The sequence below is a fragment of the Convolutriloba macropyga genome, chromosome 3 (assembly GCF_964194025.1).
Source record: "Convolutriloba macropyga chromosome 3, txConMacr16.3, whole genome shotgun sequence".
Classification (NCBI taxonomy): Eukaryota; Metazoa; Xenacoelomorpha; order Acoela; family Convolutidae; genus Convolutriloba; species Convolutriloba macropyga.
The window spans coordinates 57,865,033-57,887,019 of record NC_134470.1 but is presented as its reverse complement, the minus strand read 5'-3'; the positions used below and the strand labels follow the sequence as shown (position 1 = coordinate 57,887,019).

The following is a 21,987-nucleotide window of genomic DNA, read 5'->3' as shown; positions in this document are numbered from 1 at the left end:
TCATTAATCACAGGTCCCACCCAATTTCTTGTGAATCAAACATTAATCTCTGCCTGTTTTGTGTTTTAACCAATGTTCCCATGATTTTCAAACTGTTTTCCGAGTCATGCAGCCCCCTTTAACAACAGGCCGTTGTGAAGTTCAAATTTGGCCCAAATTAACATATTTAATCTTTTTAGATACTGCCTTATAGTTTTATAACTACAATAGTTTTACCGTAAATTAAATGTGCGTTTTTAAGCATTGCTTATATTTGTTATAATTTTGTACACTTGACTGTCTCACTTATTGCACGTCCATTGACATCCGAAGGAGCTACAAATGAATCAAACTAAAATACATGATGGTAGTTCTGATTTTTGAGGTTACCTGGTTTCAAAAAAAGTTCAATGAAGTTTTGAATGTTGATCATTTTGGTTCTTCTTCTTTTGGTCGAATTGTTCCCGTGTCTCCTTAGACAGAGCTCCCGTCTGCTTTGTAGTTAGATAATTTATTAACATTTAATTTACATGCTGCTATTTTGACTTAAGTATTTTGAAAAGTTTGAAAAGTTAATATTAAGTGTTAAAAAATCTACTGAGTTTTGCCAGTAATTAATGTCTTTTGCTGATTCAATCTGTTGTTTGTCTTGTCTCGTAGCTACTGTGGTATTATTTAACTCCTTTACTGTTTTGAGTTCAATATAAAAATTTTACTCATACCAATTGTTTTCTAACAGCATTCGAAACCATGAAGGCTTCCTATCTCTTCCTCATTTGGCAAAACAACTAAGACAAAACTGAGATGAGCGGTGTTGGATCATTATGTGCAGAATTCAGTTTTGCAAGTTATTTCAGCCGCTAAATGAAAGCATCTCTCTGAGATTACGGAACATCTTGTACAACTTTTCTGTTAATCCAGAAAAAAAATCATTTCTGTATTTCTTTTATATTTGCCAAATAATGTAGGGAGTTAAGAGGCTAGCTGAGACAGTATCCAAAAATTAAATTGTTCAATCAGTTGGCAGCAACAAGTTTTGTTTCAAGGGAAGAAAACCTGAGAAATAGGGTTTTACTCATCTAAACTTTAAACCAGGTGTAAATGTAGCTGAGCAGACAATTTGCTTTTAAATTTACTCAAATACTAACTTTGAAGATATTAAAAAACGTTATTTTGAACTTCGTCCCTTCTCTTCTTTTAGTCATCTTGTAACTTAGCCTCATTAATCACAGGTCCCACCCAATTTCTTGTGAATCAAACATTAATCTCTGCCTGTTTTGTGTTTTAACCAATGTTCCCATGATTTTCACACTGTTTTCCAAGTCATGCAGCCCCCTTTAACAACAGGCCGTTGTGAAGTTCAAATTTGGCCCAAATTAACATAATTAATCTTTTTAGATACTGCCTTATAGTTTTATAACTACAATAGTTTTTCCGTAAATTAAATGTGCGTTTTTAAGCATTGCTTATATTTGTTATAATTTTGTACACTTGACTGTCTCACTTATTGCACGTCCATTGACATCCGAAGGAGCTACAAATGAATCAAACTAAAATTTTAATACATGATGGTAGTTCTGATTTTTGAGGTTACCTGGTTTCAAAAAAAGTTCAATGAAGTTTTGAATGTTGATCATTTTGGTTCTTCTTCTTTTGGTCGAATTGTTCCCGTGTCTCCTTAGACAGAGCTCCCGTCTGCTTTGTAGTTAGATAATTTATTAACATTTAATTTACATGCTGCTATTTTGACTTAAGTATTTTGAAAAGTTAATATTAAGTGTTAAAAAATCTACTGAGTTTTGCCAGTAATTAATGTCTTTTGCTGATTCAATCTGTTGTCTGTCTTGTCTCGTAGCTACTGTGGTATTATTTAACTCCTTTACTGTTTTGAGTTCAATATAAAAATTTTACTTATACCAATTGTTTTCTAACAGCATTCGAAACCATGAAGGCTTCCTATCTCTTCCTCATTTGGCAAAACAACTAAGACAAAACTGAGATGAGCGGTGTTGGATCATTATGTGCAGAATTCAGTTTTGCAAGTTATTTCAGCCGCTAAATGAAAGCATCTCTCTGATATTACGGAACATCTTGTACAACTTTTCTGTTAATCCAGAAAAAAAATCATTTCTGTATTTCTTTTATATTTGCCATATAATGTAGGGAGTTAAGAGGCTAGCTGAGACAGTATCCAAAAATTAAATTGTTCAATCAGTAGGCAGCAACAAGTTTTGTTTCAAGGGAAGAAAACCTGAGAAATAGGGTTTTACTCATCTAAACTTTAAACCAGGTGTAAATGTAGCTGAGCAGACAATTTGCTTTTAAATTTACTCAAATACTAAGTGTTGGACACTGGTTCAAACATCATTTTAATTAGCGAAATCTAAATGATCAAGAGAGCAATTACTCTACTTTTCAGTAAAAAGCCAGTAAAAATGAAAACATGACCTTTTCCCCATTCTTGCTTGTCTTTTTTCTTCTTATAATATCTGCCATTAATCAGAATGAGCTTTATGACTAGAAAAGATCAGCAAACAAAAGCAAAAGTTAAAAACTCAACTAAAGTGTCAAAGCCATTGAAACAAAAACTATTCCCTGACTTTTTACTTTTTCAATTGGGCCCCCTTAAAACGCCAATCGCAACTGCCATTACTGATAACGTGACTATGCTTCAAAAAAAACCACAATTATGAACAAAGACTAATACTACAAAACTTTTATGCAAAATCATAACATCAAAACGTAAATCCAAAAATTAAACATAACGCCCGAACACTTTTTTTGGAAAGAAGATAACACCTGACAATAGTGAGACCGAGCTACAATTTGACATATAATAGTGAGAAGAAGTAAAGTTCAAAGAATCTATCTTTTGTTCAAAGTCATAATAGCCAATAGTTATCCAAAACCTTGAGCTATTACAAAACAAAATATATTTCCAATTGGCCTCATGTCACTAATCAAACATGAAAATTGATCATCTAAAATTGACGTAAAAAACAAAGGAATTATAAAACATCTCGAATCTTTTTGATTGAAAAATCTACGATGTGATAAAACAAAATTTTCTATCGCTCCACGTCCAATAAGAACACCCAATTGTAGTATACAATCCTATAGTGACAGTAAAGATAATAATCAGATTTCGATTGCTTCATAGATAATAATGATTATATAGCCAGTGATGTTGTAAATATTCAATTTTTATTGCTAAAAAATCCAGAAGTCAAATACAAAAAAAAATCATGCAAAATGCCAACAAATCTGGTCCTTTAGTAAAAATTTTCCAAATTCGCCGTAAGATTAATCTTCAAAACGATTTAAAGATTAATCTTAGCCATATTCTGAAAATATTCATTCGATTTTTGCCTTTATTTATGTTCTTTTTGCAGTCGCATGCCATATTCTGAGAATGAACAGGTCTTCATGCTAAGACCTAAGAAATGCTAACACAATTGTTTTCTCGGATGAGCGCTATTTTAACTTTCGATTCCTAACAAAGTGTTCAGGAAAGAAAATTTTGCAGCCTTCCGCTAATTTAGATATCTTTAAAATCCAAAATGCATAATTCATTTTTGATATTTAAAGTTTTTATTTTCCAAACCAAATATCACATTAAGATTCTGAACAATAACGGGAACAATCAGGAGTTGACATGCAGCAATAGCAAGGCCACTTTTGTTCTCATTGTGAACTTTTACAAATAAAATTCGGATTGTATTGGAGCCAAATCTTTTCGTACCTTGTCTTGTACGCATCTTACAGAAAAGCCAGTTTTCAATAATCCAAGGTCCAAGTTTTTAGAACGTCAGTTTTTATAACTTTGAAGATATTTACAAAACCCTAATTTTCAACTTCGTCCCTTCTCTTCTTTTAGCCATCTTGTAACTTAGCCTCATTAATCACAAGTCCCATCCAATTTCTTGAGAATTAATTTCTACCTGTTTTGTGTTTTAACCAATGTTCTCATGATTTTCACACTGTTTTCCGAGTCATCCAGTCCCCTTTAACAACAGGCCGTAGTGAAGTTCAAATTTGGCCTAAATTAACATCTTTAATCTTTCTAGTTACTGCCTTATAGTTTTATTACTACAATAGTGTTTCCGTAAATAAATTGTGCGTTTTTAAGCATTGCTTATATTTGTTATCATTTTGTACACTTGACTGTCTCACTAATTACACGTCCATTGACTTCCAAAGGAGATACAAATGAATCAAACTAAAATTTTAATAGTTGATGGTAGTTCTGATTTTTGAGGTTACCTGCTTTCAAAAAAGTTCAATGAAATTTTGAACGTTGATCATTTTGGTTCTTCTTTTTTTGATCGAACTGTTCCCGTGTCTCATTAGACACAGCTCCCGTCTGCTTTGTAGTTAAGTTATTTTATTAACATTTAACTTACATGCTGCTATTTTGACTTAAAAGTATTTTTTCAAAAGGAAAAAGTTTGAAAAGTTAATATTAAGTGTTAAAAAATCTATTGAGTTTTGCCAGTAATTAATGTCTTTTGCCGATCTCATCTGTTGTCTCTCTTGTCTCGTAGCTACTGTGGTATTATTTAACTCATTTACTGTTTTGAGTTCATTATAAAAATTTTACTCATACCAATTGTTTTCTAACAGCATTCGAAACCATGAAGGTTTCCAATCTCTTCCTCATTTGGAAAAACAATTAAGACAAAACTGAGATGAGCGGGGTCGGATCATTAAGTGCAGAATTCAGTTTTGCAATTTATTTGAGCCGCTAAATGGAAGCATCTCTCTGATATAACGGAACATCTTGTACAATAGTGTTTCCGTAAATTAATAGTGCGTTTTTAAGCACTGCTTATATTTGTTATTGTTTTGTACACTTGACTGTCTCACTAATTACATGTCCATTGACTTCCGAAGGAGCTAGAAATGAGTCAAACTAAAATTTTAATAGTTGATGGTAGTTCTGATTTTTGAGGTTACCTGGTTTCAAAAAAAGTTCAAGGAAGTTTTCAACGCTGATCATTTCGGTTCTTCTTCTTTTGGTCGAATTGTTCCCGTGTCTCCTTAGACAGAGCTCCCGTCTGCTTTGTAGTAAAGTTAATTTATTAACATTTAATTTACATGCTGCTATTTTGACTTAAGTATTTTGAAAAGTTTGAAAAGTTAATATTAATAAGCGTTAAAAAATCTATTGAGTTTTGCAAGTAATTAATGTCCTTTGCTGATTTCATCTGTTGTCTCTCTTGTCTCGTAGCTACTGTGGTATTATTTAACTCATTTACTGTTTTGAGTTCATTATAAAAATTTTACTTATACCAATTGTTTTCTAACAGCATTCGAAACCATGAATGTTTCCTATCTCTTCCTCATTTGGAAAAACAATTAAGACAAAACTGAGATGAGCGGGGTCGGATCATTATGTGCAGAATTCAGTTTTGCAATTTATTTGAGCCGCTAAATGGAAGCATCTCTCTGATATAACGGAACATCCTGTACAATAGTGTTTCCGTAAATTAATAGTGCGTTTTTAAGCACTGCTTATATTTGTTATTGTTTTGTCCACTTGACTGTCTCACTAATTACACGTCCATTGACTTCCGAAGGAGCTAGAAATGAGTCAAACTAAAATTTTAATAGTTGATGGTAGTTCTGATTTTTGAGGTTACCTGGTTTCAAAAAAAGTTCAAGGAAGTTTTCAACGCTGATCATTTTGGTTCTTCTTCTTTTGTTCGAATTGTTCCCGTGTCTCCTTAGACAGAGCTCCCGTCTGCTTTGTAGTAAAGTTAATTTATTAACATTTAATTTACATGCTGCTATTTTGACTTAAGTATTTTGAAAAGTTTGAAAAGTTAATATTAATAAGCGTTAAAAAATCTATTGAGTTTTGCAAGTAATTAAGGTCTTTTGCTGATTTAATCCGTTGTCTGTCTTGTCTCGTAGCTACTGTGGCATTATTTAACTCATTTACTCTTTTGAGTTCATTATAAAAATTTTTACTCATACCAATTGTTTTCTAACAGCATTCAAAACCAAGAAGGTTTCCTATCTCTTCCTCATTTGGAAAAACAATTAAGACAAAACTGAGATGAGCGGGATCGGATCATTATGTGCAGAATTCAGTTTTGCAATTTATTTGAGCCGCTGAATGGAAGCATCTCTCTGATATAACGGAACATCTTGTACAATAGTGTTTCCGTAAAATAATAGTGCGTTTTTAAGCACTGCTTATATTTGTTATTGTTTCGTACACTTGACTGTCTCACTAATTACACGTCCATTGACTTCCGAAGGAGCTACAAATGAGTCAAACTAAAAATTTAATAGTTGATGGTAGTTCTGATTTTTGAGGTTACCTGGTTTCAAAAAAAGTTCAATGAAGTTTTGAACGCTGATCATTTTGGTTCTTCTTCTTTTGGTCGAATTGTTCCCGTGTCTCCTTAGACAGAGCTCCCGTCTTTGTAGTAAAGTTAATTTATTAACATTTAATTTACATGCTGCTATTTTGACTTAAGTATTTTGAAAAGTTTGAAAAGTTAATATTAAGTGTTAAAAAATCTATTGTTTTGCCAGTAATTAATGTCTTTTGCTGATTCAATCTGTTGTCTGTCTTGTCTCGTAGCTACTGTGGTATTATTTAACTCATTTACTGTTTTGAGTTCATTATTAAAATTTTTACTCATACCAATTGTTTTCTAACAGCATTCGAAACCATGAAGGTTTCCTATCTCTTCCTCATTTGGCAAAACAATTAAGACCAAACTGACAGCGGGGTCGGATCATTATGTGCAGAATTCAGTTTTGCAAGTTATTCGAGCCGCTAAATCAAAGCATCTCTGATTTTACGGAGCATCTACAACGTTTCTGTTAATCCAGAAAAAGCTAAACCCATTTCTGGATTCCTTTAAATTTGCCAAATAATGTAGGGAGTTAAGGGGCCAGATGAGACAGTATCCAAAAATTAAATTGTTCAATCAGTTGGCAGCAAAATATTTTGTTTCTAGGGAAGAAAACCTGCGAAATAGGGTGTTACTCATCTAAACTTTAAACCAGGTGTAAAGGTAGCTGAGCAGCCAATTTGCTTTTAAATCTACTCAAATACTAAGTGTTGAACACTGGTTCAAACATTATTTTAATTAGCGAAATCTAAATGATCAAGAGAGCAATTACTCTACTTTTCTGTAAACAGCCAGAAAAAATGAAAACATGACCGTTTCCCATTCTTGCACTTACTGATAACTGTAATACTGATAACGTGACTGCCATTACTGATAACGTGACTATGCTTCAAAAAAGAACCACAATTATGAACAAAGACTAATACTACAAAACTTTTATGCAAACTCATAGCAACAAAACATAAAATCAAAAGCTAAAAATAACGCCCAAACAATTTTTTTCTTTGTAAAGAAAAAAGCACCTGACAATAGTGAGACCGAGCTACAATTTGACCGATAATACTGAGAAGGGGCAAAGTTCAAAAAATAATCTATCTTTTCTTCAAAGTCATAATAGCCAAAAGGTATCAAAATCCTTGAGCAATTACAAAACAAGAAACATTTTCATTTGACCTCATGTCACTAATCAAACATTATGAAAATTGACATCTATAATTGACGTAAAAAACAAAAGAATTAAAAAAACCGTGTTCCAATACATCTCGAATCTTTTTGATTGAAAAATCTTCGATGAGATCAAAACAAAATTTTCTATCGCTCCATGTCTAATAAGAACACCCAAATGTTGGGTGTTCTTATTTCCTAATCTTATCGTAAATATAATTTAAACCACTTATTTGATATAAAAAATCTTAAATTTAGTAAACTCAAATTGAAATTCTACGGCTGAAGGTCTTTCTGATGATAGCTACCACTCAACATTCTGCAATTAATATATCGATCGGCCAATTGACTGAACAAAAATCCAGTTGAGCATTTAGTTCCTCTCCACGCAAACTGGGGTCGGAACAATAAAAGTGTATTGGTTTATAACAAACCTTACAATTTTTTCAACTTTTCAATTCTCAATTCAAACATCAAAACGCTGCCCAATAAAAAAAACTGATGTGTAAATTAGTTAAAAAGATCCGATGTTAAAGTTATATTCTAAAAACTTTTGTAATTATAATTTTACGGTAAAAAAATATTCGAAATGGCTATTCTACTCTTATAAGGCGGTGAAAGCCATTACCAGTGCAAAAATACCCGGTAGTTTATGTGTATAAACATGTGAAATTAGTTAGCTTTCAAAAAACAGGGGTTCAATAGCCTCTAAAAGTTTGTTTAGTCAAATATATATCTTAGGTAAATTGAATACAAACACCAAGTAACAGGATGCTGCAAATCATAGGCTATTAGCTTTCAAAAACTTTCCATTTCACAACGTTCAAATTCCTACAAGACGAGTAAATTTGTAAGGAATTATTAATTTTCCTACCGTTACTATTCAACAGGACGACCCGGTTTCAACAAAAGCCACTAACAATAAATATATTGATATATTTGTTCACACCAGAATGAATAATAAATTTAAGCAAGGGTTATTCAAATTCTTCTTGTTTCCCTTTCAACTTAACGACTTTCGTTGAAATGAAAAATTGATCGAAAATCGGATCAGTAAGTTAAGTGCATATTAATGATCTGATGCGAACAAAAATTTCAGTTGCATCAGAAAACTTTACTAAACGCACTTAAACGAAAGGAATTACATTAGCTCAAATACTTGCTTCGAGTGACGTATTGTTGAATATCAGGCTTTATTGTGCGGTGAATGAAACCTATTGGTTAGAAAACGTGACTGTGAATTACGTCATTCACAGCGAGTGCGCTTCGATCAATTTTGTTTGGCGGACCTGAAAACTTGAAACAGATCCTTCCTAAGGCCTCTAGAAATAACAGTTTCGAAACTAATTTTTACATAGGAATGTCCGCTTTTAGTTTAATTTTTAAAATTATTTCAATTAGTCATAATCCAGCAGAAAGAATTTCTTCGCGCACAAAGACGCCCCTCATGCATGCAAAAAAAAGATCCGCAAGCAGAGAAGTCAAAAATTCAAATTACCTTTCAAAACCTGACACTACGCAAACGGGTCTTCAGCGGGTTTCGATGTCAATGGTTGCTTTTTAAATAGAGGTCACGTTATTCAGCAAAGTTTACAATCTTATAGTGACAGTAAAGATAATAATCAGATTTCGATTGCAAAAAAGTCATAAAAATGCCAACAAATGTGCTCCTTTTAGAGCAAATTTTCCAAATTCGCCGTAAGATTAATCTTCAAAACGATTTAAAGATTAATCTTAGCCATATTCTGAAAATCTTCATTCGATTTTTGCCTTTATTTATGTTCTTTTTGCAGTCGCATGCCATATTCTGAGAATGAACAGGTCTTCATGCTAAGACCTAAGAAATGCTAACACAATTGTTTTCTCGGATGAGCGCTATTTTAACTTTCGATTCCTAACAAAGTGTTCAGGAAAGAAAATTTTGCAGCCTTCCGCTAATTTAGATATCTTTAAAATCCAAAATGCATAATTCATTTTTGATATTTAAAGTTTTTATTTTCCAAACCAAATATCACATTAAGATTCTGAACAATAACGGGAACAATCAGGAGTTGACATGCAGCAATAGCAAGGCCACTTTTGTTCTCATTGTGAACTTTTACAAATAAAATTCGGATTGTACTGGAGCCAAATCTTTTCGTACCTTGTCTTGTACGCATCTTACAGAAAAGCCAGTTTTCAAATGCAAGTTCAATTGATGAGAGAGCTTATTTATGAGACTCACTGAAAATGATGATTTGAGAAAAGCTCATGGTTGTAATGGCTCCCGAAAATTAGCTTTCGCAAAATTTCAATTTCTGCCTTAATTTGTTATTCTATTAGTACTATTTTCACTTAGTCTCAATAATCAAAGGTCCAATTAGCAATCGAAACAAGTATTAATAAAACTATCTAATGCTTTCAGTTGATAACTATCGGCTTCTATGAATTTGAACATAATTGTTTTTTTAAGAATTAATGAAATTTCTCTTTTTCAATCTTAATTCTGTTAGCTTGCAGCTTAGTCTCATTTATTAATGGTCATATCTTTTTTCGAGTGGAAGATAAGTCAAACTGTTAAACGGTTTTAACTTTTGCGGTATTGGCGTTGAAAAGAGGCCGAATAAAAACTTTCCAATGAATATCTTCCGATTTCAATGGCTTACACACTTCAATTTTTACTTGAATATTCGATTCCATATTCTGAGAAATAACAAGTCTTCATGCTTTGTATTGCAGGTATAATTGAACGTACAAAACAGCCTCAGTTGACAACAGCGTCAGTTTTTATAACTTTGAAGATATTAAAAACCGTTATTTTGAACTTCGTCCCTTCTCTTCTTTTAGTCATCTTGTAACTTAGCCTCATTAAACACAAGTCCCATCCAATTTCTTGTGAAGCAAAAAAAATAATTTCTGCCTGTTTTGTGTTTTAGCCTGTTCTCATGATTTTCACACTGTTTTCCGAGTCATCCAGTCCCCTTAAGCAACAGGGCGTAGTGAAGTTCAAATTTGGCCCAAATTAACATATTTAATCTTTTTAGTTACTGCCTTATAGTTTTATTACTACAATAGTGTTTCCGTAAATTAATTGTGCGTTTTGAGCATTGCTTATATTTGTTATTATTTTGTACACTTGACTGTCTCACTTATTGCACGTCCATTGACATCCGAAGGAGCTACAAATGAATCAAATTAAAATTTTAATAGATGATGGTAGTTCTGATTTTTTAGGTTACCTGGTTTCAAAAAAAGTTCAATGAAGTTTTGAACGTTGATCATTTTGGTTCTTCTTCTGTTGGTCGAATTGTTCCCGTTTCTCATTAGACACAGCTCCCGTCTGCTTTGTAGTTAAGTTAATTTATTAACATTTAATTTAGATGCTGCTAATTTGACTTAAAAGAATTTTTTCAAAAGGAAAAAGTTTGAAAAGTTAATATTAAGTGTTAAAAAATCTATTGAGTTTTGCCAGTAATTAATGTCTTTTGCTGATTTCATCTGTTGTCTCTCTTGTCTCGTAGCTACTGTGGTATTATTTAACTCATTTACTCTTTTGAGTTCAATATAAAAATTTTATTCATACCAATTGTTTTCTAAGAGCATTCGAAACCATGAAGGTTTCCTATCTCTTCCTCATTTGACAAACCAATTAAGACAAAACTGAGATGAGCGGGGTTGGATCATTATGTGCAGAATTCAGTTTTGCAAGTTATTTCAGCCGCTAAATGAAAGCATCTCTGATTTTACGGAACATCTTGTACAACTTTTCTGTTAATCCAGAAAAAAAGTTAAAATCATTTCTGTATTTCTTTTATATTTGCCATATAATGTAGGGAGTTAAGAGGCTAGCTGAGACAGTATCCAAAAATTAAATTGTTCAATCAGTTGACAGCAAGTTTTGTTTCTAGGCAAGAAAACCTGAGAAATAGGGTTTTACTCATCTAAACTTTAAACCAGGTGTAATGTAGCTGAGCAGCCAATTTGCTTTTAAATTTACTCAAATACTAAGTGTTGGACACTGGTTCAAACATTATTTTAATTAGCGAAATCTAAATGATCAAGAGAGCAATTACTCTACTTTTCTGTAAACAGCCAGAAAAAATGAAAACATGACCGTTTCCCATTCTTGCTTGTCTTTTCTTTCTTCTATTCACTAGAAGCCATGACCAACAAAAATGGAGTCAATGTTTTTATGTAAAAAGCATAAGCATCAATACTTGTAAAAAAATTTTCATATCAAATCACTGATGAAGGCCGCAAAGCTTACCAGAGACATTTAAAACTTGAAATAGTTTCTTTTCAAACAAACATTTTCACAAATAAGCAACAACAAAAGAACGTTTTTCGTTTCCTGTATAAATAGAAAATATACAATGTTTTCATTGTTAGAAAATTGACTTTTCCTAGGCAAAAACTAATTGACTTTCATTCCTGTGTTCATTCCTGTCAAATAGCATTTTCGTATCTTATCTCGCTTCCGTGGTAAAAAAAAACGATAGATTTTTGATAACTTGAAAATCTGCATTCTTTTATTATTAAAATTGTTAACCGTTTCCTACAGTGGGGTGAGAAACTCTCAGCTCAGCAACTATTACAATATTTAAATTACAGTGCATTTTGCGCTAAAATGTTGAAAAACATAAGAGTTAATAGTTCGGATAAAACCTTCACTGCCAGTTTTGGGTTCATCCAGCAATGAGTTTGCCCGAATTGAAGATATTCCTGGCACCTTGACAGCAGATAGAAATTTTTGAGAATGTGACAAAATAATGGAGAAAAAAACTTTTTTCTAGGTGTTCAAAATTATTGTTGTGCGAGATTAGCAGCGTAATAAAGGTACCAGTTTATCAGCTAAGAAAAATTTATTTCTCCAAAGATATTGTTTGAAAATTTAGTTACGATTCTTGTGTTTTAGAAAATAGCAATAATAGTTAAAAAAAATTTCAACTAATGGTAACAAAAATTGGTACACTTTTCAAAAAGGGGTAGAAAACGCCCTGAGTGGCCGTACATCCAGCAATGTCCCATTGATTTTGGGTGCAAAACAGCTTATAGAATGCATACCAAACTACTAAAAAACATTTAGAACCTACCTCATTATCACCACTATAGCAGCTTTCTCACTCGTTCATCAATCAATGAAAAGTGCTGATGTTAGAAATCGAAGCAAAGCCACAATTTGTAAACAAAGAATCAATTTAGCTAAAGAAATATCCGCAGACGCTCAACCGCACATAATACACAATCACACTTCAAAATATACCAAAAAGAAAGTCTGCATATTGATTTTTGGAAGAAAGGAATCTCTAGCAAAATTTTTTCAGCACGCACTCAAATACAAGCTAAGCAAGGAATGAAAATAAGCCTTTGCAGCTTTATTCAATTGCTACCGAGCAGAAAGGATTCGCTCCATCGACCTAGAGTATAAATTCTCGTCATATGTGCTATAAAAATGTCACGGTTGATTGCTTTCTAGCCGCCTAGCCTTCAACCATTATTTCTAATAAAGCCATGCATGTACTTTGTCTGTATTTACAATGTAGAAGGTGACAGAGTTCAGATACGCATCATCGGCAATGCACGCTATAAACACTCAATATTCCAGACACAAAAACATTTCTTTATAGCAACAACGTCATTAATTGCATGCAAAGTTCTTTGGGAACCCCCAAATAATTCCCAACCCGCAATGAAATGGGGGTTAGGAACTTTAAACCAGGCCTTTTAAAGCCAATTATGGCCGATGTATATCTTGTGCAGAGAAATAAATGAGGTATAATTAAGAAGCCGTCAATAAATTGAATCAATTGTTGAACAAATTTTCCGTATTCTGATTTTTCGAGGAACTATTGAAATTACCATTGAAATTACTATATGAAATTTGAAGTTACCAAAATTATTCACTTTTTCGTCAACTTTTTACCTTTCAAATACGCACTAGCAACTGAAACAGACACACGTAAAAAACATTCTAAAAACTATATCAGCAGCTGATTTATTTAGTCGACCGATGTACTAAAATGTAGTCAAGTGCAACTAGTTTAAGGGCGTGTGGACATTTTCAAATTACTTTCAATTTTTCGAATTATAAATTTTCAGTTTTTAGAGACATTTTTGTTTTGACAAGTTTCATCGTCTTTCAATTAAACAAATTGCAACAAATTAACGGTTTTCCTTTGCAGCTAATGATTTTCATAAATTTGACACAATTTGTGATCAGAAATCAAGACATTTTTTTAAATCTTGACTCAATTGTCAGTTATTTTTCTCATTTTGGACCTTAGTGGCATTACTAAAAACTCAATTCTTGCTAATGTACATAGTTGGATACGGTTGGGGATTTAATAACATAGTTAAGACTAATAATCTTGTCTAATTTTCAGCCTGAGCTCTTAAGGCTCTTCGGAGTGGTGGATCACGGTTTTCTTCTCTTTAAAACAACCAACTGTTCTCAAGACTTTATTCTCTGTCTCTATTATAATTCAATGGCTTTCAGTAAGTTACATTTGCTATGTATATTCATTAAATATTTATCCGGATTCAACAGAGGCATATAAGGGCATTGAGTACAGCAGTTTACAGCATAGTAAATTTAACAACAAATATACTTGTATAATTTAAATGTACCGGTTAAGAAATGTAAATTAAGACAACCAAATGTTTATTAACTCTATGATCATCAAAACAATCCTTTTTAGGACTACGTGATATCCAAGGATATCACACTAGCTCCCTCTTTTTTTGCTTTCAGCATATTATTTTTTTAAAAAAAATTTAAGAATATACGGCTACAGATATGTCATTACACCAATTTACCACAGCTTAATTGAGTCCAAATTTTTTGAAATATTAATGAATGATTTACAGAAAGTTTCAAATATAGAAGGATAGACATTTTATAAATGAATAATTTACACATTGACTTCTTCGAAGTCGTTTATGGAGTCACCTTTTGTATATACCGAGCATAGACTTTTCCTCTGCTCCGTAAGCTCTTCCTCCCTTTCATTGTCAGGGGCTCTAAGGCTGTTTTCCGATTTAGACTTTTTCATGACAACATGTGCACGCTTTTCCCACTTATCTCTCTCTCCTGCTATTTTTCGAAAGTGAGTTCTGTCCACTACGACCATTGGTTTGACTGGAACCTTTTGTTTACCGACCTTCATAAAGTTCGGGACTAAACGGCGTACAGAGCTAAATCTGTGATAAAGATACATGCATAGTAAGTGCAAGGCCAATGAAACTAGGAATGATACCACTCCCATAAGGAGCGCGTATTCAAACGGCATGTAGCTCTCAAAGGTGTTACTCAAGACAGGTTTCAAATGTGTCATTTGAATGGCGATTGGCTTGGCTATCTGTGCAAGGTTTTCTGTTTTTCTCATTGACGGCATTTTTATTAATTTTTCTTGCACTTGTCTAATAAGAGTAAAACTGGCCTGATGTTTATTGTTGAAATATGGGAGTTGGTCTATTTCTGGCACTTCAGTCAATAAATGCTTGAGAGGGTCAGAAAGTTCTACTTGAATTTTAATTGCTGGAATCTTGTGACAGCTTCCTAGGTCAGATCTAATTTTCAAGTGCGGAGTCGTAATTTGCTTACCACATTCCAATGTGATAATACATATTTGGCAACCAGGGTAAGTTCTGACTTGGAGAGCGTTTGAACTATCCATGGAAGACTCTCGCATGGTAAATGTGTCCGTCGCTGACAAGATTACCCAGATACCATATCCTAGGTTTTCTGCTGCCTCTATCACTGGTAAAACAACATTTTCGGTTGGACACGTTACTAAGGCGTCCATAGTCGTTCCGAAAAAAAGTGTGGCTAGACATGAGGAGTGTCCCAACTCCGTTGGAATTGTCTCATGACAAATTCTGTAGTTGGAAGATCCTAAACATTTTCCTAGTTGACCTCTGCTTAGCACTGCTGTTTGCATAGAGTCCTCTGATACGGCTAAGTATGGAGCTTCTAGTTTCCATCTAATTGCACTTCCAGTGTCTTTTTGTGGCATTGGTACAATTTTTGCAGTAAAAACTGTGAAAACTGTTTGACGAGAAGCCAACGGGATCGCAAGGGTTAAAAGTAGCCCTTCCTTAATTGATAGTGCATCCGTCAACAGTTCTGCATTATAGTAAGACAGGAGATCATCCATGGGAATTGCTAGGGTCAGTCGGTCACGAGCGTTCATCTGTTCGCGTGCAACATAGTCTAGAATTTTCATTAGGGAATCTCGAGGTACTAAGGACATCGGTAATCTTTTCTGTAACAGTGTTGGTATTGAATTGAGTAGATTCATGCGATATCCTGTAAGTGCAGCTCTATAGCTTTTGACATCTGAGTATATCATATTGAGTAACGATGCCGCAGTGTCAAAATTAAAGTTTATCTGCTGATTTGAAAAAAGTAATTGATCACAATCTTGGAGCAATCTAATGTTTTTCTCGAAAACTTTGAACTGCTTTTGACTTATTTCCCAGTTTCTGTTCTGGTTCTCAATAAGTTCATTTTGAATCTTGTGCAGAGTGGCCAGTTCATTCGAAATGAGAAAGAATTTGTCGTCTGTCTCTGATTTTACAAGTGAGACGTAGGTCGCTATCTGTTCTGTAAAGTCGGCCAGTTTTTGAATGTTTTCTGCATTTTTCTTCGCTTTATCGTGACATCCTCCAAATACTCCAATAATTCCACAGCTGCCTGATGATCCGAATGCAATTCCTCCTCCAAAAAGTCCGATTGCTGCCAAACCTGCTAGAACTACTGGCGCTGCTCGTTTTTTGCGATTAGGAACTGTGTTTTTCAATGCTTCCAAGAAGTGCTGTGTCTCATTATGCAGGTAGCTAACCTCTGTTCTAGCAATTGCCTCCTCATTTTCAATTTTTCGCAGAATCCAGTCTACGTTGAAATCAGTTGTATTAGATTGCAAATTGGAGGAAATGTTAAGAGGACAATTATAAGTCGGTTGTTGCCACATATTTGAGATCTCGTAGGAGCTTACGAAGCTCGGCCTTCATTGTAAAGTTGTATTTTGGAAATGGAATAAGGAATTCAACAGGTATAAATTTTTCCGATAAGAGAATTTTCGATTTTTCGTGGAAAATAACTCCTTTGGACAAGCTTTCAGCATTTTCACGATTTTCTTCAACTTTCGTGAAAGCAGTGTTTTTATCGATTTGGAACATTATTGCAGCCAGTACACTGCATCCCGCTAACCAAAGTAAATTCATTTGCCTAAATAACAAAGTAGCTGTTTAGGTGTTGATTTTGTGAACAGACGAAGAGGAACAGATGAGCAAGATGAAATCGGAATTAAATGTGTCCCTTTTGAGTTAGATGAGGCTTTTACTTTTTTTGTTTTAACTCTATAAATTGATTTTGTAATAGAAAATCTTCACGATTGTGCTCTTTGTTTTTATCGTCTCTTTTGTGTGAACGTTTTGGTTAATGACTTACTCTGTTTTGCAAATAATCATAGCTAATTTCAAAAGGAGTTTTTCAGTTCGGAAATGCGTTTCAACATAAGTTTGGGCCAATTTGGTTTGCTTTGCTGCCCCAATGCCACTTTTGCGTGGTCAATTCCTGATGGTATTTTATCATTCAGTGAAACAATTCCCTCTATTTTCCCCCGAACAGCTTCGGAAGTTTCAATTCTGGAAGGCGACTTTAAAGATTTGTCGTGGATCAATTCATTTGTTTTGATTCCGATCTCTATTCTATTTGTTGTGTTCATGTATCTAATCAGGAGATTGAGAGCGCGTACAGGAGATGTTTAGCAAATGACTCCTCTGTATACAGGCAATTACTTAAGGATTTGAGTTATTTCTAGCATGTACTAAAACTACTATTACTTGTCTTAAGCTTTCTAATTGTTATTTAACGCACAGTTTTGGTTTTGTACATTATAATTTAGAAGCAGTGAATTCTAAAAGGCGTCAGTGTGAGTTTAATGTGCGGTTATTTCAATTAAGTTGTGGAACTTGTCTCACTTTTGTTTACCCATTTGGCCTATTTAGATAAAGTTGTTTTTTTTGTCCGTACTGCTGACTTCAGATTGCATGGATCTTAGCCCTGTTGTATCTAAGCTCTCTGAGCAAATTCAACAAGTTGGTGAAGGTCTTGGCTCTCAAGTTTTACGTGGAAGACCTTTCATTATTCGGGAACCTTTGGTGAAATATCAGGACAAAAATATTGATGTAAGTTTCTTTTTGATTTTTTTTTTAATAAAAACTTCATTTATTCTTTGTTTTAACACCTCAATGTTTGAGTTGATATTCAGTTATTTTTGCTATTTAGAGATCAATTTACGGTGCAAAAAAGTTCAGTACAGTGCTTTCAAAGTTTACATGTAATGATGAGAAAACTGGATTTTTCGAAACAAAAGTCTACAATCATTGTGTTTTAAAGACTATTCAACACGATTTTCTTAACTGTCAGTTGCCGCATGGGTTTACCCTGAGTCCTTGGTCCTTCGGTTTCAATATCCTAAGTGGCGGCGCTCAGTACACAAACTTTCATTGTGATTGCGAAGATCCCTGTGATGCTTTCATAACGTTGCATGGTACAGGAAAAAAGTTCTGGGTTTTTCTTGACCCAGGTAAAATGGCTGCAAATCTAGAGCGTTTGAGCGAAAATCCCAGCAGTTTAATTCACCAGCTTGATTATTTCAAAGACTATGCAGTTCAAGGGTGGCAGTTACCTGGCGATACAGTATATTTACCCTTCGGGCAATATCACTGCGTTTTAACAATTGCTCGGCCCGATCAATGGACATGTCTTTTGTCTGTATCTACTTTTATTAGCCCTAATGAACAAAAAATGGCTTGGCCAGGTATAGCTCAAGGAAGATTACAAAAGCGGCGTGAGATACAGCGTTCAAAAGGCGTTATAACTGCTCTACTTGTAAGTTACTTTATTTACTTAATTTTGCTCATCAATAATATATGACTTTGTGGTCACTTATGGCTCATGTATTTCACCTCAATGTCATTTTTAACAATTTTCCACAAAGTAACAGCTCAAATGCATGGTAATAGTAGAGAACTGCCGTCGGTTGAGGCTCTAACTTGTTAAATAACTTGCAATTTGTGCATTTTTGGCCTAATTTTAGGTGTTAAAAAATGAATGTTCAATTAATGTTCAAAACTCAAAAAACTCACTTCTGTGGACCTTCTAACTGTGCAGCATTGTTTCTGTATCAATAAAATTTAGTTCTAAGCTAAATAACACACGCCAAACAAGCATTTTTATCTCGTCATAAAGATATGAAATTTCAGCCAAAACGACGATTTTTGATGTGTAAAAAATTTTGACCACGAAAGCTCTATAAATTGGTAAATAATTCGAATTTCGTTGAAATTTTTTGCATGCAGTTAGGTATTGATGTGAACTTAATTTGAGTGTAGTCAAAAACTGTGATTTATTTTTCAGTTTTTTAGGGCTACCTTTTCATTGGGAAAAAATCGCATTTTTTTGGGTCTGATTTTTGACGATTTCTGGTGGTCAGTTCTCCTAATATATGATAGATAGGACTTTTTTATCCCCAATTCCTGTCAGTATGGTTCAAGTTGGGACTCCAGGCCAATTTTTCTAACCCTAGTGTGATTATAAGTTGGTAAAATAGCCCATTGAAAAATTGTAAGAATCAAGTTTTCCCATTTTTCGGCCTAATTAGAAAAAACGCATTAACTTCTCAACTATTGGTTCAAAATTGAGCAAACTTGGCAGGCACTTACAACAACAATTGGTGCAGGTGGTGGTAAAGTTTGGTGGCCCTGCTGTGACTCCTTCATATAGAACTTTGCGTGTTTTTGGGCAAAAACTTGTGTTTTTTGCGTTTTTTCTACACTTTTGACGTTTATTCCATTTTTATTGCGTTTTTAACTTAAACTATTGCATTTTATTGTCACCTCTCGTCCCCCTGGCATATTGTTGAAGGTTTCGTGAGCTTTTTTTAGTTCATCTGTTTGTCAGTTGTAACTTGTGTGCTTTTCAAAGTTTGGTGAAAAATTCAGTTCTGTTATGTTTTGTATTTTAGTTAGTTTTTCTTATTTTTTATTTGCCCAAATGGTACAACCTGCCTGTAATTATTGACACATAATATGATGAAGCCATGGGGGCCACGTTTTCCTAATGTTTGATCGAAATTTGTTTTTAAGTTTGCGAGATATTCAAGTTCAAATAATTGCTGTTGGAAAAACTATCACAACCTTTAGCGCTGTTTGTCCAAAGATATTCTGAAAAATTTGCTTCACTGCTTGCCAGGGCACTACGTCGAGACCAATGCCTAGTCTTGGTACAAAAATTTGGGTCAAATGATTTTCTACGGCATGGTTTCTTAGTAAAATGAGCGATTGGTAAACTTTTGCTATCAACTCATTTTTCGAAACATTTTGTTTTATGATGAGATTATATACAAATCGGTCCGAGTAACTATCGTAATGAACATGTATTGAGCCGGGTGCAAGGTTAATGTTAGTTGGTACGTCATTATTTATCAAGTTAGGACAAAATTTTGCAAGATTTTGCCAAAAGTTTTTCGAAAAAAAATGAATCAGACCATGTACTTTGTACAATATTGCCGTTTATTTCTTTCATTTCCGCTCTCATGCAAATTATATTGCATGACTCAAAGCTAGGGTAGTCCTCTTTTGTCAGAGATTGCGTACAACTACTGGGTTTGCTTTTTTTGGACTTGTTTTGTGAAGTATCTTGCTTTGAACTTGATTCTATCAAAGTTGACGGGTTGTTTGTTTTCTCCTTTTCCCTTTCTTTTCTTCGTCTTTCTATAGTTTTTGCTAGATCACCTATAGAGCTGTAGTCTTGCATACCAAATTCGCTCAGCGCTTCATCTACCGTTTGAGTTTTCCGAGATCTATCTCCTCTGTTTGACTTCGAAGTTGAAGGCTCTTTGAATGTTACTTTTTTCCTTTGAAATTTTTGGTTCTGTGTAGATTGGTATTGGCATTTTGGGTATGCGCGACGACCTACGAAGATTGCTAGCCACTGGTGACGGGGTTGGCGTAGTGCTGACCGGTGAATCAGGTCCTGTGCTCCAGTTAGCATCTCTAATGGGAATTTTTGATTTTGTTGATCTTGGACTTTCAATTTGATCCTGCTCATTCTTATGGCCTTGTATTGTTATTAATGGGTCCTCAGACTCATCAATACTACGATTGGCATCTGATAGATCCTCAAATGGTTCAGTAGGGGCTGGATCGTCAACAAATAGGACTGGTTCTTCGTCAGATTGTACTTCCGGCGGTTCAAAAGTATTTGGGGGACTTGGTGCCATTGGTGGTGTTTCAGGACCATTAGGTAGTGCTGGTGGTAGATGACCTATTGGGTAACTCCAATATACTTGCGCTGAGGGGTTGTTAAGACCGTTTTCGTTACTGCTTGTTGTTCGATCTTCATAGTACTCTTCTTCGAACAATTTCCCAATTTTTTCGTCGAAAAGTTCAGGTTCTTGTCTAAATTTGCTCAAACTGGGGTCTGCAACAAATTTGTTTGTTAATGTATCAATATCGTCTATTCTGGTCTGTGGTACTATTGGTCGTAATCTGATCCTATGAACACATTGCGTAAATGGCGTTCCAACTTTTCGGATCAGATAGTTAGAGTTTGTAAGAACTTTTTCAACTCTGTATAACGGGAGCCAAATTTGGACTGCTTTGTGACTAAGATCAGATTGATTTACTAAGCGCGGATTGAGCAAAAGACAATAGGAAAATAATTCTAAGGGTTTAGCTTCCGCTTTGTCATCGTAATAACTTCTATACTTGTGATACATTGTGACAAGTTTCTCTTTGACTCGAGAAAATTGTTGTGTCATTGCATCTTGTAAGGTAACAAGAAAGTCTGAACTGGGCATGGCTGCATGAATGGCTTTGAGGTTAAATCTAACATCCAGTGGTTTATGAGGTTCTCGGCCATGAAAGACTAAGAGGTTGGTGAGCACCCTATAGCTGAGGAGTAAGATGTGTTATGTATAAACACAGCTATGTCTAACCATTTATGCCAGTCACTGCCTGTTTGATTTGAAGCCAATCTAAGGATTCCTTTCATGGAAAGGTGAGATCGCTCAACCACTCCCACTGATTGTGCATGTTTAAGGGTTGCATGTCTTAGTTTGATCTCGAGAAGACTCGCTAATTCATGCATTAAGTCAGAAGTGAAAACTGAGCCTAAATCTGCTATTATCATGTACGGTATGTAACTATGTCTGAAAAAAATGGAAACTAAGGACTTTGCTACTGTTGGTGCATCTGCTTTTGAAAGTGGAATGGCAAAAATGTACTTAGAAAATACATCGACTGCTGTTAGTGCAAATCTGTATTGATTACTGTCAAACGGACCTATAATATCAATTTGCATTACATCACCTGGGTAATGTTGCTCTGATGATACGGGCTGAAGGGGCGGTCTAAGGGTGACGTTTTTTGCTGTTTTCAACTGCAAACAAGTTAAGCAATTTCGGATATAGTCAATAAGGTATTC

At 34.3% G+C, this 21,987-nt stretch overlaps 1 protein-coding gene across 3 annotated transcripts in view; it reads right to left on the bottom strand.

Annotated features, from left to right (window-relative positions):
* The window catches only part of LOC142336309 (cytosolic purine 5'-nucleotidase-like), a 59,530-nt gene that overhangs the window by 23,722 nt on the left and 13,821 nt on the right, over positions 1-21,987 (bottom strand). The window contains exon 1 of one of the 3 annotated variants that reach the window (XM_075385046.1): positions 12,587-12,794. The exons of the other annotated variants lie outside the window; for them this stretch is intronic. Coding sequence (XP_075241161.1) covers positions 12,587-12,591 — 5 coding nt within the window. The 5' untranslated portion in view covers positions 12,592-12,794. Of the gene's footprint in view, positions 1-12,586; positions 12,795-21,987 lie in introns of those variants that run through there. 3 annotated transcript variants of the gene reach the window in all.